This window comes from Crotalus tigris, unplaced genomic scaffold (genome assembly GCF_016545835.1).
Source record: "Crotalus tigris isolate CLP2741 ecotype Arizona unplaced genomic scaffold, ASM1654583v1 scf7180000017878.447376, whole genome shotgun sequence".
Lineage (NCBI taxonomy): Eukaryota > Metazoa > Chordata > Lepidosauria > Squamata > Viperidae > Crotalus > Crotalus tigris.
The window spans coordinates 218,302-235,298 of record NW_024096695.1 but is presented as its reverse complement, the minus strand read 5'-3'; the positions used below and the strand labels follow the sequence as shown (position 1 = coordinate 235,298).

At 35.1% G+C, this 16,997-nt stretch overlaps 1 protein-coding gene across 5 annotated transcripts in view; it reads right to left on the bottom strand.

The window, feature by feature from the left end:
* Nucleotides 1-16,997, bottom strand: part of DNAH5 (dynein axonemal heavy chain 5) — a 162,309-nt gene that overhangs the window by 48,493 nt on the left and 96,819 nt on the right. For 3 of the 5 annotated variants that reach the window (XM_039343855.1, XM_039343852.1, XM_039343854.1), the window contains exons 46-54: nucleotides 16,360-16,502; nucleotides 15,651-15,785; nucleotides 13,928-14,050; nucleotides 11,156-11,369; nucleotides 10,241-10,464; nucleotides 7,515-7,713; nucleotides 6,441-6,464; nucleotides 4,086-4,258; nucleotides 2,318-2,448 (exon numbers count right to left, since the gene is read on the bottom strand). In XM_039343855.1, coding sequence (XP_039199789.1) covers nucleotides 2,318-2,448; nucleotides 4,086-4,258; nucleotides 6,441-6,464; nucleotides 7,515-7,713; nucleotides 10,241-10,464; nucleotides 11,156-11,369; nucleotides 13,928-14,050; nucleotides 15,651-15,785; nucleotides 16,360-16,502 — 1,366 coding nt within the window. The remainder of the gene's footprint in view (nucleotides 1-2,317; nucleotides 2,449-4,085; nucleotides 4,259-6,440; nucleotides 6,465-7,514; nucleotides 7,714-10,240; nucleotides 10,465-11,155; nucleotides 11,370-13,927; nucleotides 14,051-15,650; nucleotides 15,786-16,359; nucleotides 16,503-16,997) is intronic. The other 2 variants (XM_039343853.1, XM_039343856.1) reach the window with 1 other exon arrangement.

The following is a 16,997-nucleotide window of genomic DNA, read 5'->3' as shown; positions in this document are numbered from 1 at the left end:
ATTCAAACAACAATGATTTCAACCCACAAGGAAATCCAAAATAATTTTGAAAATATAAACCAATTCATCTCCAATTTAACTTTACAACAACAAAAATCCCAGAAAACAACAATAGAGAAGGAACAAATAAAATAGATAACTGAACACAAATTCAAGGATAGAGACTTAAAGATGGAACTTAACAAAACAAAGAAGTACGATTTAATCCAAGAGGAAAAAATGTACAAGAAATATTGGATTTGGAAAAGACAACTTATACTTTTAGACCCCAAGACAAATTTGAGGATAAGAAAAAAGACTGGACAAAATGGATTGCAGAGATGTGAGGAACACCACTAGAACTGGAGAGACAAAAAATAAGAGAAACAGAGAGAAAAAGAAAGAAAAAGATTTCAACAAACATGAAAGGGTAAATGCCTCTCACAAAGATATTGTACTTGACTTACCTTTTATATCTACAATAACACTTACAAGAATATGGAAACTCTTTGATTCAACAGAACATATTGATTAAGAAAGATACTGGGCAAAAGAAAAAGGCCAAAGTGAAAATTAAGAAAATAGATGATGGGACCTATCAGAGAGAATATTTAAAAAATAAATACTTGTTTGAATATGGTTAAAGAAATAGAAAGATTTTGGGTATGAATTTTATTTTAAGAGGGAGGAGCCCCTCAAGTAACATAGTGCTCTCTTTTTCTTCTCCCTTCTTATTTTATTTCTTGATATGAGTAATATAAAAGAGTTGGAATGGCTTATATAAAGGAAATGTTTTAGATATTTAAATGTGATTGACTTTAAGAAAATTACAATGGATTAAAAATGTTTTGAATAAGAGTTAAAACATCAGATGACTAGATTTATTAAATGGAATATTTAAAGATTAAACATATTTTTTAATTATGGTAAAAAAGAACAGAAAATTTTAGGAAGTAAATATGTATTAGCTTAGGGGAAACATGGATTTTAAGTAGCATACTATCTTTTTTATTTTTCTCTACTCTTATTCTTCTTTTTTCTTTTTTTAGTCTTATTTATTCCTTAAATAAGGTAAAAGTATTGGGATGGCTTACATGAGAAAAAATAAAGTTAATATTTAAATGTAATTAACTTTGAGAAAATCTTAACCAGTAAGAATGTCTTGAATATTGTGGGAAAAACAAATGTAAACAAGAACTGTAAACAGGATCTATGATGAGTCAACCAGAATGACTAGATAGAAAAGAAATATTATATTGATGTGATTATTATCTGTAGAAATATTAGAAAATTTTTTATACTCAATTGTTATCTATCAAAACAACAAGAACTGTATTAACTTAAGATTGGCAAAAGAGAACATTATGGAAGAAGAGGACATCATAAAGCTATTATGTGGATTATAGATTGTAGAAAGCAACTGTTACTAAATATTTTTTAAATGTAAACCCAGACAACACACTGTTTACCAAATATTAAGGTGACTATGTTAAAAAATCAATAAAATATATTATAAAAAACCCCAAACCAGGCTGTTTTGATAAATACAGAGTTTTTATTATGGAATTTGGGAAAAATTAAAAGTCCTAAATCAGTTACTCAAATGCTAAATTTACTTATTTTAAATGGAATATATTTAAATGGAATATCTAAGAAGTACAACTGAGGACTAATTTACAAGCAGAGCATGGGAAATCTGAATTTGTGGCAGACATTCTCAAATCCATTTCAGATAACAGAGATAGTAACTATTTGTCTGAAAGAAAGACTAGTTTCTTTTCTCCAAATAACTTATTTTTAAAATGAGAGGATTGTAGTAGATTTACTGAGAGATTTCCCCCCCCCTCTCTCTCTCTCTCTCTGTGTGTGTGTGTGTGTGTGTGTGTGTGTGTTCTCTTAAATTCTGAGCTATGTTTTGCATTATTATATTGTTAGATATGTATTCCTATATAAATGTCTATCTATTCTTTCTTTTTCCAGGATTGTGGAGAAAATTAGTTTTTTATGTTGCTTCATTTCTTTTTTTAAAAAACCCACACTGGATGTTATCTTCTGTATTCTAGATAAAAGTGAAAAATTGTCACTGCCTTTTCTTTAGTACAAATGGTTATTATTTTCCTGTAGTACTGAATTTAATATTCAACCTATAACTATTTCTAGAAGTTGAGAGAGTTTGCACTCAGTCAAATCAGGGAGGCAAAATAGTTCATAAAGCAAATGATTATATAAACCTTCTTAAAATTAGAACTAGCACAATAATATGTTTTATATGTTAATTATTTGATTCTTTTTATAAATTAAGCATCCATTCTGATACCGTGTTTTATTCAATATTTACCTTGTTAATGTGATCTGGAACATATTATAGCCTGCAATAAATGATGCCAGTTTTGTTAAGATTTGCTTTCCAGATCCTCCAACACCAACAAGTAGGGCATTTCCTCGGGGAGTACGAATCACACGAGAGATCTACAAAGCACAGCATCATTTTATTGGTTGTAGATTTAGAATGATACAATATTAAGCAGACACTTGATAAGTTCCTGCATTGTACCGCATCTTTAATATTGGTAGCACAGTGGTGATCCCAGTCTTTGCATTGATCATTCCAAAAACTCCTTCCATAAATATGAGCTCCAGGTTTGGCCACAGACAATTTGCTTTCAAGGACAAAATGATGCTTCTCTTATTCATTGTACAGAAGCTTATGAATTAGCATTTGAATCCATACTGTGATGGTCAGCGTCTTCTGTCATATCCAAGTAGAGAGTCTGGCTTAAAATAACATGAGCAAGAACCTGGAACAGTGTATAAGCTGGACTGATTAATCTTTCCCAAAAGCCCACCTGTGATAACAATTCAGGCCACTAACCCAAAAAACTGTCACTACTTATATAATGACTCAGTGCAACGATACAGATACAATTACTGTTTAATACAAACAACTTTTCTGACAAGGAAGATCATTTGGGTTCGGAAGTATATTCTGAATTTTTGTTTGCATAGAATTTTCTTTCTCAAAAAAGTGCATAAGACCAGTGTCTTCTATTCTATGGAGATTGCACTAATATACTCAAAACTCCGAAGACTGGGGCACTGATCTCTTCAAAATGTCACAGTCACCTACATACTGACCATGTTGTACTGTCAACAGAACAAGCCTGAAATATAGTGGTAGAGATAAGCTAAAGCATTACTGAAATACTGAAGTATCACAAGCTAAAGTATCACAATCTATTGGTTGCTGGAACAATGATTTATTTCTGCTTAGCTGAGAAATCTCTCTCCTGACTAACTCAATTTGACTATCCTTAAAAGAAAAATAAAGCTGTGCCTCACAGAGACCAGAGCAAGACCGCTGACTAAAGCAGAACCCTACAGGAATGACAGGTGAATTAGGGACAATCATGACTGGTTTTGCCCCCTATAATCTGCCACCAAGATAGCCATCATATGCTTGATAGTAGGGCTGGTCCTGCTTAACCTTCATCCCCATACTTGGTACAGTTAGTATTTAGTGCATATGAATGAATCTTTTTCTCACTGGTGTCACTTCTATATCCACAATATTGTTATTCTCTAAATCTGCCTTTAAAAAAAAAAGTGGCAATCTCAGGATACCAGCCTTAATAAGAGCAACATATAAGCTCTCATGTTTAGCATTTCTACAAAGTCTAGGACAGTATCCAGCATTGGCCTTGCTTACTCCTGCAGGTGACTGGATGCCTGATGGAGATTTTTTTAATTACAAATTAACATACAATAATTGTGCAAAAGAGATTTTTATTGGAGGAATGGGGAATGCTTTTTGTTTTCTTTTATTGTAAAACAAATGATAGATGTTCATCTTTACCTCAATTCAGTTCCTTATACTTTGAAAGATTTGTCTTTTAGTTCTCTAGTGGCAACACTCTGATCATGAGAACAGCATTTTATGGAAAATTTCAGAGTCCACATGGGTAAGTCTTCATTCAAGAAAGTTTCACTGATTACATTTGAATATTGTTAGAATTTGTGCATATGAAATTGATAGATTAGCAATGGTTCAACTCAGGTATCTGAAATCACCAAAACCTAACTAAAGCAATTGTCATGTCCACCAATACCTTTATTAAGTGAATCATGGCATTGGTAAAAAACACCAAATCCATTCCTGCCCCACGGATACTTTCATTATATATTTGCAAAAACATGTTCAAACGGTCCTTCAGGGCACTAAAAGATTCAATGGGTTCATATATTTTAGGCATGTCAACTTCTGCTTCCTCTGGTTCCTCTCCTATAAGAAAATAACACTTCCAATTAGTATGGATTTGTGTATCATTCCTGTATGTCTTTACAGTCTATTGGCTCCTGAAAAAACGAAGGGCATTAAAATGCATGAATACTGATGACTACAAATGCAAAACTGACAACAATGAGAAGCAGTGCAGAAGAGTAAGATTTAGCAGATGTCCAGCTTAATGACCTACCTAATTAGTGAGAACAAATAGAAATTTTAAAAGCTGTCATTCTGGCGGTTTGTACAGTGATGTGGCTGATGAGCTCCTATGAACTTTGTTGACCAAAATGGATGTGGCAATATTTTTCCTCCTTTTTCAGAGCTTTAAAGTAATAAACTGAAATCTTGTGTTTGTGTGGTTTAACAAGGAAATCTGGCTTTTAATTAATACAGGCATGCCAATTTTTCAAATTTAAAAGATTTCAAGCCCAGAATCTCCTAGTCTGGTCCATTGTTTTTAAAAGTCTGGACTTTTTTTCAGTAATGTTAGAAAGAATGGCTATTTTGAAGTTGGAATGGAACTTCGTTTATTTCAACTTTGAAACATTTTGAATACTTGTATTAATTAGTTATATAACTTTATAATGCTTCCTGAAAAAATTCCCCCACATCCAGTCACTGAAGATATGCACATACTTCTCCCAATCCAATTATACCTGGCAGTGCACAAACAAATTAACCAAACTATTTCTTCCTTGCATTCTCTCCAATTTGTCCCAGTTGGCTGCTTTCTCTAGAAGAAAATATAATTTAATATCATATGCTGAAATCTTAAATGCCAAAATACATGTTCCAGAGTCCCAATTAATCTCAACTCTTTTGTAATACAATTTTTTTTCATGGCACAGTAGTACTTCTCAGCTTAGAGTTTGGAAATTGCTGAGAAGAGATGGCAAGAGAATAAATATAAAGAGAAGAAACAAATTGTAGCTGGATAACACACTGCAGTAGGAAAAGCAAGAAACAGAGACAACAAGATGTGTAGATCAGCGATCCCCAATCTTTCTGGCTTTGTGGACCGACAGGGAGGGGAGGGAGAGGGAATGGTTATGCGCAAGCGGGAGTGAGGCACACTCAGCTTCATTTGCATGAGTGGCAGATACACACACCCGCAATTCGCACAAATGGAGCTGTGTGCACTTGCCAGTTCCGAATGGGCCAAGCTGGGGTAATGGGCTGCGGCCCGTGGGTTGGGGACCTTTGGTGTAGACTTGCTAGGAATGGAGAAATACCTGTAGTACCTTTGGAGAAACTGGAAGCCACACATGCTGAGTTGTATATTGTAACCACTATATCTATAAAAGTGGGCCATTAAAAATAGCAACCATAGAAATCAAGAGTTTACATACAAGAATTGTGTCCATGCATTCAGATCATGTTCTTATAATTCCCTCCTAAAGTGAAGATTTGGCCAATTAATTTCCCTTCTTTATGAGAAAATGTCAATACATTTTGATTTGTGGAAGAAGCTCCTGAAATTGAAGTAATGCTTAGCAATATGAAAACTACAGTAAGAAAAAAAGATTTTGAAGCATATTTGCAAGTTCAGAGAAGGACATCCCCACTCAGCCATTTTTCAAAATGCCATACTTGCATACTATGTTAGCCGAAATTAATTTAAATAAAAGACACTTTGCGCTAAAATAGTTTTTGAACCATGCAAAACAAAATGCTAGTACTACAGTTAATTGCTCAAAGTAAATTCATCTCAAAAGCTGAATCAAGCATTAAAGCAACTTCAATAAAATTATGCAGAAAAGAAAGATTTTTAAAAATGCCAGTTGGGAGGATATCTCAAGTCTTTTAAGATTTTTTTGTGTATTATGACAACTGGCTTTACCAACTATTTTATCCTATGTTGAGAATATCTTTTTCCTATATTGTTTATAAAGCTGGAATAGTTTTATTTGCTGAACAACATCCCAGTGCTTACTTTCAGCTTTATCAAATTGCTGGATCAACTATTAAGAAGCATGCTACATATCTAAGAAATTATTCCCTGTTAGACTATGTTTTAAAGCAGAATAGAAATAAAAATTCAAGGTCATTATCTTATCTACAATTAGCTGTGCTTGGTACATTGACTGTTATGAAATTAAAGATGCACTCCTAAGTGCAGAACTCAAAACTGTTAGAAGAAATGAGGTAAATCTGACAAGATCAGAAGCCTCTGGCTTACCTTTGAGAGACTTTCCCTTCAGACCTAGTATGAAATAAAATGTGTTTCCATTTAAATAAAATATATAACTTATTTCTTACAAAGGATTGTTTATAGCTTTCCTACTTATTTCTTGAAGAGACAGATTTATCAAGTGGTGTGGAAGATACTGCATCATAGATTTTTCTCATGACTCATAACAGTGAGAATCTAGGCATGTTCTCCTAGAAAGTACTTCCTTTATATTTAATGACAGCCATTTTAAAACATCATGTACAGAAATTAAAATTCCAAGCATACTCTGATCACAAGTCTGAGTCCACTGGAACTGTATTCAAAGTTAGCATCCTTAGAAATATACATTCTGGATTAAGTGATGGTGAGACCTTGCCTTCTGCAACTGGAATATAAAATAGTCTGAAGACAGACTTAGTTTGAAGCTCATACTGTCAGCAACTCATGCAAATCAACCTGCTTTTACTTCTTCTGTCCCTTCTAATCATCTCAACTGCCACGCATAACAATCATCCATAATATCTCTGGGCAAATGCTTCTTCTAATATTCACACTTTAAAGCTATTGAGGAAGTGGGTATAATTAAGCAGATCTTTATGGAATGGTGCATACGACATCAGTAAATAACTTTGAAGGGTTTGACAAATTGTATATAATTCCCTTATACTAACTGGGAGCTAACTGAGATCTCCTCTACTGGGAAATTATTGGTTTATCCAGTATTATATGAACCAGGTTTGGATAACTCCTTAGCTTGTCCATTTTGTGGGAACAGCAGTGACCATTTTCATGCCATGCATATTAAAATAGATTCTGTAGACATTAACAAAAGCAGTTTTATTGCCTAGATGCTGGGCAGGAAGATTACATAATATTTGGTTTCCAACATGGAAGAAAGGATAGACTTCTTCCCAAAGCTGAAACATCTGCAAACAATTCCTCCTGCTCCACCACCTCCTTAATTAAACTTTATAATTAGCTTGAAAGCATAATTGTTCTGCATTTCCAAGCCCAAAGCTATTACTTACTTGTATGGTACTAATATCAGGCACATATTTTTTCATTTTAGATTAAGTTTACCTGTTGCTTCAGGTGCGTCTCTTAAGAAATCAACAAAGAAAGCATCCTTGTTGAGTGCCACTAGTGATGCCTTATCGCTACCAAGTTCTCCTTCAATTAGCTTTGCCAGTGCCAGATCAAACCACTCCACGTCCTCGGGAGTTGTGAAACGATCAGCAATAACACGCTTACATTCATGCTTCCATAGCTTAATGAGCACCTGTTCAGAGAGAGAAGAGAAAAACAACTGTATATAGCTTCACTAAGTTGGAATTTACGACATTCAAAATAGATGCTTCTCATACATATTTATTTTTAAAAAGATGTTGCATGTGAAGGGCTTATTTTGTTACTGAAAGAATGCTGCCCATATTATTTATTAAATATGGGAAATAATCTCAGCTACATTATTTAGGACAGTAATTATTTTCCAAATTGGTAAATGTTTTAAAAATATACATGATATAGGCACATATCTTGCATCTAACCATCTGTTTGTATTTGCCTGTGTATGTGTATATTTTTTCAACTAAGAACTAGGGAAGGTAAAGAAGACAAGGGACTCCATAATCTCTTTTTAATTGGTTTCCATTTGTATGTTTATGTGATATATCCTAACTATCTGCTTTGGGATTGAGCAAAGGCAATTCAGAATTAAGTTAGAAATGATATCCATGGGTCACTAATGATCTAGCAAGTGTCTTTGTGCAGCATGTTATGCTTAGTCTTGTTGCTTGGTGAATTGTGCAAACTCTGCTCACTTGGTTAGTTTATAATTCAATGTACTGTGTGAATCCATTAACTGGGATTACTTCCAGAATCAATGTAAACAAATGAGAAGAGGGAACATGATCTTAGTGGTACAAAAATTCAACACCTTTCTTTAGTTTCAAATATCACTTACAGATTGCCTTTTGCAAAAAAAAAAAAAAATGTTGACAGTGTGCTCTCTCACATTTCAATTTAGTTTTGTTGCTCTTTCCTGCTGTGGTTAACTATCACAAACACCTCTGTGGATATCTAAAAGCAGACATTTGCTCAAACCCCTCTCTACCACCAAATACAGAACAATTTCATTTGCTCTGTGCCTCTCTAGTCTGAAATAACTTCCCTAAATAATGCTTGGCATACTTTCTATGGTGTAAAACAAGGATCTTCAAACAAGTCATAAAAGGGCCAAGTTTGAAAACCCCTGGTGTAAAAGCTTTCTACCGGTAATCTTCAGTTAATGACAATTACTACTTGGATGAGGAATTGCTAGAAAAAACCAGATAGGGTAGAAGTCAAATAACAGCAACAATTTTAGAAGCAGGAAACAGCAAATTATTCCCAAATGTTGCCCGTAAATGCTATAAAGTTACCAGAAATAAAGAGATTATGCCTTTTTAAAAATGTCATTTAGTCTGTGAACTAAAAAAAAGCCACACATTAATAAAGGGACTAAGTAAATGTGATATTAAATCAGTCTATGATACTAGCTTGCCCTGTTTCCTTCTTGGAGAATAATATTTAACCTTTCTGTTAACTGCTTTTCCATAACTCATCTCCTCTTCACTTGGTTTCAATTCCAGAAATATCTAGGCTTGGTCCAATAGTGATGGGATTCTAACTGATAGTCTGATTTTCTGGTACCCTGACTTTTCACCAAGAAAGATTGGCATCTTCAGAGGCAAAGTGTACTGCTCACAGGCAACTGATCAGGAACTCAAGTTCTTATATTTGTAAGCAAACTAATCTTTAATTGACCAAGTCACTAGAATTCTAGAAAGCCAATTTCCAATTGGCTCTGTCCAGGTGAATTTTTAATTGGTCTGATTTGAAGAATTTCCAATGAAGCCAATTTTTAATGGTCTGTCTTTGAAACATGCTATAGGCAGTCCTCAAATTATGACAGCAATTGGGCCCAGAATTTCCATTACTGAGTGATGCAGTCCCAATTACCACCATTAACCAAAGCCCATGGTTGTTAGGTAAGTATAGTCAGTGGGGCAGCTAGCAAGTTGCAGGTCTCTGTCCGGAGACAGATAAGTGGCTGCTGCTAGGTGAGGGGCTGTGAGGCGAGTCAGGAAGGTGCCTCAGGGTGCACAAGACACACAATATATGTTGGGGAGGGTGGGTAAAGATGTGTGAGTTGGGAGTGCATGGCAAATGCAGAAGATTAGGGGAGGATGGATAGGTGGGAGAGACTTACCCAATAATTTCCTTGGCAGGCTTCCTGTTTCTGGAGAAGCCAGCACCAAAGGATGCAAATGGTGATCGTGTGACTGTAAGGTGCTACAACTGGTCATAAGTGCAAACTGATTGCCTATCTCCCACATCACAATCACAAGACTGCAGGAGTACTGGAAAGATCAGAACTCGGAGGATCAGTCACAAACTCTATTTGTTCAGCACTGTTGTATCTTTGACTAATTATACTACTTATTCATTCAGGTAAGACTGCTGAAGTTTTTTAATTCTTTATAATGTAGATTAATTAAGGCCTGTTCTATCTTGGTATGTCATAGAACTAATCAGAAGCTGGCTTGTCCTGAATTCTAGTGACGTGTATGTATCTGCACTAATACATTTGGACTTAGTGCTTGCAATTAAAGTATATTATTTACTACTTATGGGGCTGTCTAAAATTCTGGACCTGTAGTTCCTATAGTACAATGTTTAAAATCCGAAATAAAAATGCATCCAATATAAAAAATCTGAATCAAAGACATCATCTAATATATGAAAATGACATATGCATTACTTACATTGGAATCATTGATTACTTCTGAAATAGTATTAAGCATTCCTTGCCAGATCCTGGAAAGGTCCCGGAGATTGAACACATAATGGAATTTGGCCGGAGTTGGTAGCATTTTGATCTTGGTCATTTGCCACAACCGCCGGGTCAATGGGACCAGCTTAGCAACCGTTGCTCTCACTTCTTCCAAAAAGCCTCTTTGGCTACAATAATGCCCTGTGCCAATCACACCTGGAGGATTCAAGTTAGATATCTAAGAAATCAACCCACTTCCATGTCTTACCAATACCACTAAACAACATCATCCAGTCACATTAAGATTTATTAACTGAGAGCAGCATAGAAATAAATTTAATAAATTTAATAAATAAAAAAATTAATTAAAATATCATATTGTGATACCTAGCAAATGAATGCACTTGTTTAAAAATGCCTGAAAAAATCATTTGCCCAAAACACACAAGCCAATAGTAAGGTTAGGCATGGCACAGAGGGATTTAAAAAAAAAAAAAAACCACCCAACCACCGAACTTCCTTTTACAATCTTCAACAATGTACGTTGTTAAAAATAGAATATCTCAGGAAATTGATTTTAATATAAATTCCCCAAATCACTGATCTCCCATATACATTCATTCCTTTAATTTAACAGAGCTAACCTTTTTTGTTCACCCTTTTTACAATTATGTTTCTGGGGTTTTGTTTTTTTTTCCTCCCTCTTTTGTTTTAGCACTCTTTTGAAAATAATGACAGACATTAGCAATGTAATACTAATGCTGCAATTTTAATGCATCTGCTCACACGGTAGAAGATTGTATTTACACCTCCACTCAAATTTTTCACTTCTCTTAGCTTTTCAAAGTAAAGCAAGCACTAAGCGCTACCTAATGAGCAACAAGACTAAATAACCATTGTGTTTTACCAAAAATCTTGTCAATGGATGGGTTAGAAGGCAAGGTGCAATTAAACACAGAAAACTGTCTCTTCAGTCTCTGAGGGATGTCGTTTCGTCCACCACCAGGGTGTATCATGGCAGCCAAAAACTGGATATCCACAATGTTGGTGAACTCTCCAGGCTTCTCCAAATTATAAAACCCATTTTGCTCCATCAGCTGCCTAACAATCTCATTAGTGACCTGCAAGAAAGGTTTTGGGATTAAAAACACCCATTGACTTTGTTTGCAGACATCTATGTTTATACAGCAGATTATATGCATACAACAACAGAATGGGTTTTACTGCCTCTTCTTTCCACCATAACTTTTCTAATTGATAATACTATAATTTTCCCAGTGAGTTTATCTCTATATCTGGGCCCAGCTGGACACATCTTTGTGTCTTCCATTCTTCAGAAGAACAAGCTGGTGTAACTGTACCCCAGTTCCAGCAGAGATATAACAGATGCAGCGCTTACTATTTTTAATCCTAATTCAAAAGGTTCTGACCAGAAACTGGGGGCAAGAACATTGAGTTCTCAAGAATACCAGCAACAGAAGGTAGAAAACCAGAAGGCAGCAATAAAGAGAAGCCTATCCTTACCTGAAGAGGTTCTATGCTCTACTTACTAATTCCTTGGTCTTTGCCACAGTCATCAGCTCTGCTTTCACAAAGCCATTTTCAGTTTCACATAACTCTCCCAGAAGCATCCCCTTTCCACTTCTTAAAAATTATGGAGGACCCCAAAAGAGCATTTGTTTGTATGGATTTATCATTCTTTACCAAATTAAAAATTAAAAATGATCTATTTGCTGCCACTACCACTTCTCGTGATTGGTAGTGATTTTAATATTGCATTGTTTTTCAACATAGGCTGGAAAATAATTTTAATTTTACAGACCCCTGAGAAGTTCTTGGGAGAACCCCAGGGATCCTAGGACCATACTTTAAGAAACACTGCACTAGACAAAGCGTAAAACGTGATATGCAGTATTACATCATTAGCACAATCATAAGTGAATTTCCTGGTTTATGGCCAACTTATCTACTCTGAAACCATTCATTCATTCAATCAATCAGTCAATCAATCAATCAGTCAGTCAGTCACTGGATTTACATGCTGCCTAATCTATTCACACTCACAATGATTTACAACTATACAGTAAATTAAAGCACTCGTGGTGAACTATAGCAAATATAATTGATTAATTAATCCATTAAATCCATAACAAAATCTTATAATTAAATAATAATCCCACTATTCTGTATTTTGCATATACAAAAAGGTCTTCAACCACTAAAGGCCCTGTGGAATAATGTGGTTTAGATTACCATTCTGAATATTATTTTGGGGGTCAATTTGGAACAGTCAAAAACTTTTCCTGAGATGAATATATTAGAGGAATCAAGGAAGTTAGGTTATAAAACACTTTTTTTCTATTTGGTTTTCACTGATTACAAAATACAATCTATTTTGACCATAAACTATATATCCATTTGAGCCATTTGAGTTTAAAAAGGAGTTCGGTTTAATGCAACCCTCACATCACTTGTACCATTCCTGGATCGCTCTACATCTTCATGAATACCTATTATTGCCCCCGTTAGGCAACACAGTCAATGATCCTGCTATAAAACTGAGGATTTGAGGGATGCAATTTCTCATGGGCATGACTTCATCACATATTTTTTTGGCTGTCTCCATCTCTATAGCTGGTAAATTGCTATAGTGCTACAATACTTTCATATTAATCTTCTAAGATTGAGCAGAAAGGCAATTCACATGTTTATTTCATTTCAAATTGCCACATAAAACTTCAAAATGAAGAAAGGATAGGATTAGAGCAGGGCACTGGCTGGGTATCAGTTTTTGCTCTCCATTATTGGTCAGATAGAATCGAGTTCCCAAACCTATAGGCTGCATCCCACTACTGGGCCGAATGAGTGGCTGGCCAGTGTACACGCATGTGCACGCACTCACCCCTTCTCCTTGCGCTGGTGCTAGGACAGTCACGAGCCTCTCGCTAGCGCTAGGAGAGCCGCGAGCCTCTCGCCAGCACTAGGAGAGCCATGAGCCTCTCGCTAGCACTAGGAGAGCCACGAGCCTCTCGCCAGCACTAGGAGAGCCACGAGCCTCTCGCCGGCGCCAGCAGCCACATTTGTGTGTGTGTGCATACACGCATAAAGGTGCTGTCCCTCCCTTTCCCATCGGGCCACCAACCCAGAAAGGTTGGAGACCCTGATATAGAGGCAGTACTGGTTTAGTTATACAAAGTTGCAGACATAAGAAGTTAGGTCAAGCACGAATCTTTCTGAAATTATTCTGAGGATTTGCAAGTGAAGGATAGGTGTAGACCACGGGTGTCAAACTCGCCACGTCACGTGACGTGTCGCGATGTATAGCGACTCTTTTTGTGGGCCGGTAATTTGACACCATTGGTGTAGACGTACTGAATAACTATGCCTATAAAAGCCCAGGAGTAGTATTCTATTAACATAAAGGTAGAAACACAAGTCCCAGTGAGAAACATTGTGATTCCTCTTAAGCCTTAGCAAAGTACCAAAATTAACATGAGAGGTTTCACATTCAGAAAAATTAGAAATTATTCTCTGCTGACATATAAAGAACTCATGCATTGTTGAACTGTTCTCCAATATTAACAAATCCAAGCAAAACAGTAATCTTGATCTTAACTATTTCTCCAAGTCAAAATGTTTCATTGAGCGATGTCAAGAACTGATGATGCAAGTATCTGACCTGATCTCCCCATTCATTAATTACAGGCATATTCACATCATCTATGAAAACCGTCATTTTCTTTCCTGTGGGAGGACCATATGTTGTGCCCATGCGCTTGTCCACATAGCTTTCTATCGTGCGCTGCAAGAGACACATGAATTTATAAAATAACTTAACTGTAAGCATCTTTTTTATAATCACTAAAGGAAAAGTTGTGTGTTCTGCAAACTCTTTGCTTAGAACAAAAGAATTTAAAGCAACTGTAGGAAGAAATGTAATATACAGTTAAAAATCTTTAGTCAGAAAGTCCTCAATACTGAGATTCCAACAAACAATAAAATATTCCTGGCCAATCTGGATATTAAAAGATATCTCCGCTTCAAAGGGTTGAATAGAATAATCCCATATTCCAAAGATGAAAGGAATGAGGAGAAAGAAATTTGCCATTACCTGTTCTAAAAGACTAAAAGAAACCACAACACAAAATCTCTTCCACCAGAAAAGGTTATAGTGCTAAATGATTCTCAGGTGGCACACAAACATCAAGGGATGCTAACTTATACTACATATTGCACTCTTCTGGTGATTTTGGCAAAGTGCTTATTAGTGTCAGGACATTTACTTAAAAAATAAATCATCCCATGTAAGTCAATATGAGAAACATCTATGCTATTTTATTCCAGGCATGATAGTGTTAACATACCTATTCTGTCATTGCCTGAATGTTCAGCCAACATATCTAAGGCAGAATTAGTGGAATTAAAATATAGAGCTGCACTCTAAGGCTGCAATCTCAAAACTATTTGGGGGATATCTATTCCAATTCAACTGAATTCATTTTACAATCAACATACAGGTAGTCCTCAACTTACAACAATTCATTTAGTGACCATTCAAAGTTACAACAGCACTGAAAAAAGTGACTTATAATCATTTTTCATATTTACGACCTTTGTAGCATCCCCATGATCATATGATCAAAATTCAGATGCTTGGCAACTGTTTCATACTTATGATCATTGCTGTGTCCCAAGGTCATGTGATCACTTATTGCGACCTTTTGACAAGCAAAATCAATGGGAAAGTCAGATTCACTTAACAACCGTGTTACTAGCTTATCAACTGCAGTGATTCACTGAGCAGCTGTGGCAAGAGAAGTCATAAAAGGGGGCAAAACTCACTTAACAAATGTCTCAGTTAAAAACAGAAATTTGGGGCTCAATTGTGGTCGTAAGTCGAAGACTACCTGTACGTATAATTGTATTGCATGTGTATTTTTGGAGACAAAAGCATAAATAAAAGTATAATTTTTGGAAATATTGGATGGATTTGGCCAAGGTATGATTTCTGAAAGACTTCTATCTATTTTGAATATATTTTACATAATGTCCTTCCTTATTTATTGCGCATATGATTTAAGGAGAGGGACAAGATTTTATTTTTTTAAATGTGACAAGAAAGCTATAAGTTATCTGAGAGAATGAAAACCCTGTACAAGGTTCAAAATATAGAAATTAGATGAAATTTAATATATGAACAAGAAAGGAACAGTTTCTCCCCAAAATGACTAATTTATTACCAAATCAAAAGAACCACTGCAAATAGCAAACCGTGAACATTTGAATCTTTACCACTTATTCAAATATTTTTGATTAATTTTTATTCTGGTATATTTTCGATGAGTTACAAGTTACCTCTATTTCTGTAGGAAAGGGGGGGAGGAATAAATTCTAAGTTTCACCTGAAACATGAAAGGAGTGGTTGCTGATGAAAAGTTAAGGCTCTTAGCCATGTGATTTTCAGGATTATATTTTGACATGTATCCTTTGATGATGACAGTCTTAGCAGTCCCTTGCTCACCAATTAGCAGAACAGCCTGAAGATGAAAAGAGAATTCAAATGAGTTTAGGGATATGAGAGTCAAAGGTAAGTGATAAAGGCTCAGATCTCAAAACGGATTCAAATAATGAAGAAATAGATCACTCTTTGCAACACAGTTTATCCATAACCAAAATAAAATTAGTTCTACCAACAATATTAATATTGTAACACAAAAATAGGTTTTGTGACTTTAATAAACAAACCATTTGTTACTTTTTTCATGTGGAAAATGAAGGATAGAATAAAACCCTTTCAATCTTGAAGTAAAACAAGACCATCAGGATAATTAAAGACAAAAAATAAATAATGCAGCATCCCGAAAGTTAAAAGATGGATTAGAGTGAGCTTCAAAAAGGGCAAATAGAATAATTCAGAAAAGTTGCATTGAATGGGAACATTCAAATTGCTAGTGAGCGTCAAAGATTTCTTTGTGGCTGTAGACATTTGATCCTTACCCAGTTCATAAGGACAATTAACAGTCTAGTAGCAATTCCAGAAGCATTTTAAAATGAAGTCACTGTCTCACTAAAGCACTGCTAGCATCTCAATAGGAAACAGGAGAGTATTACCTTGCCTTGTTTTGCAATTGTATGAATAAGGAAATCAGTTCTCACGTTGTCAACATTTGGAACCAAAATAGAGCCATATTCTGGAGTACTGTTAGTAGGATACACATATTTTTCAACACATGTATTCCAGTGCATCCAATTACCTAGCCAAAAGAAAAAATAATTCTAGAAATTTGATAGCAATCTATCTGAATTTTAAGTTAAAGTAAGGGTCTTATTGTGATTTTATGTCTATTAGTTGTTCAGAATAAAATGGAAATGCAACCAAGTTAAAGCACCACCTTTGTCCATAATAAACCCTACCAGAATGGTTGAACTCTGTAGCTATGGAAGAAATAACATAACGAAGTATTAATTAAAAAATAAAAGAAAATAATTGTATAAAATATAAATACAATTTTCTCCAACATGTCTGCTATTTAATTAATGTATTGTGCCTATATTTAATTAGCACATAAGAAGACATTCAGGAATTAGCTTGATAGAACTTTTGAACATTTTCCTCATTTAAATCAATACAAGCATAGAAGAAAAACCTAGTGCCAGTTTAGTTAAAAATAGCCAATGTAAAGCCATTCAGAGGCAAAGAAAAGGCATGGCACAGGTTGGCAGAGTTCCCATATTTCAGATTTTTAAAA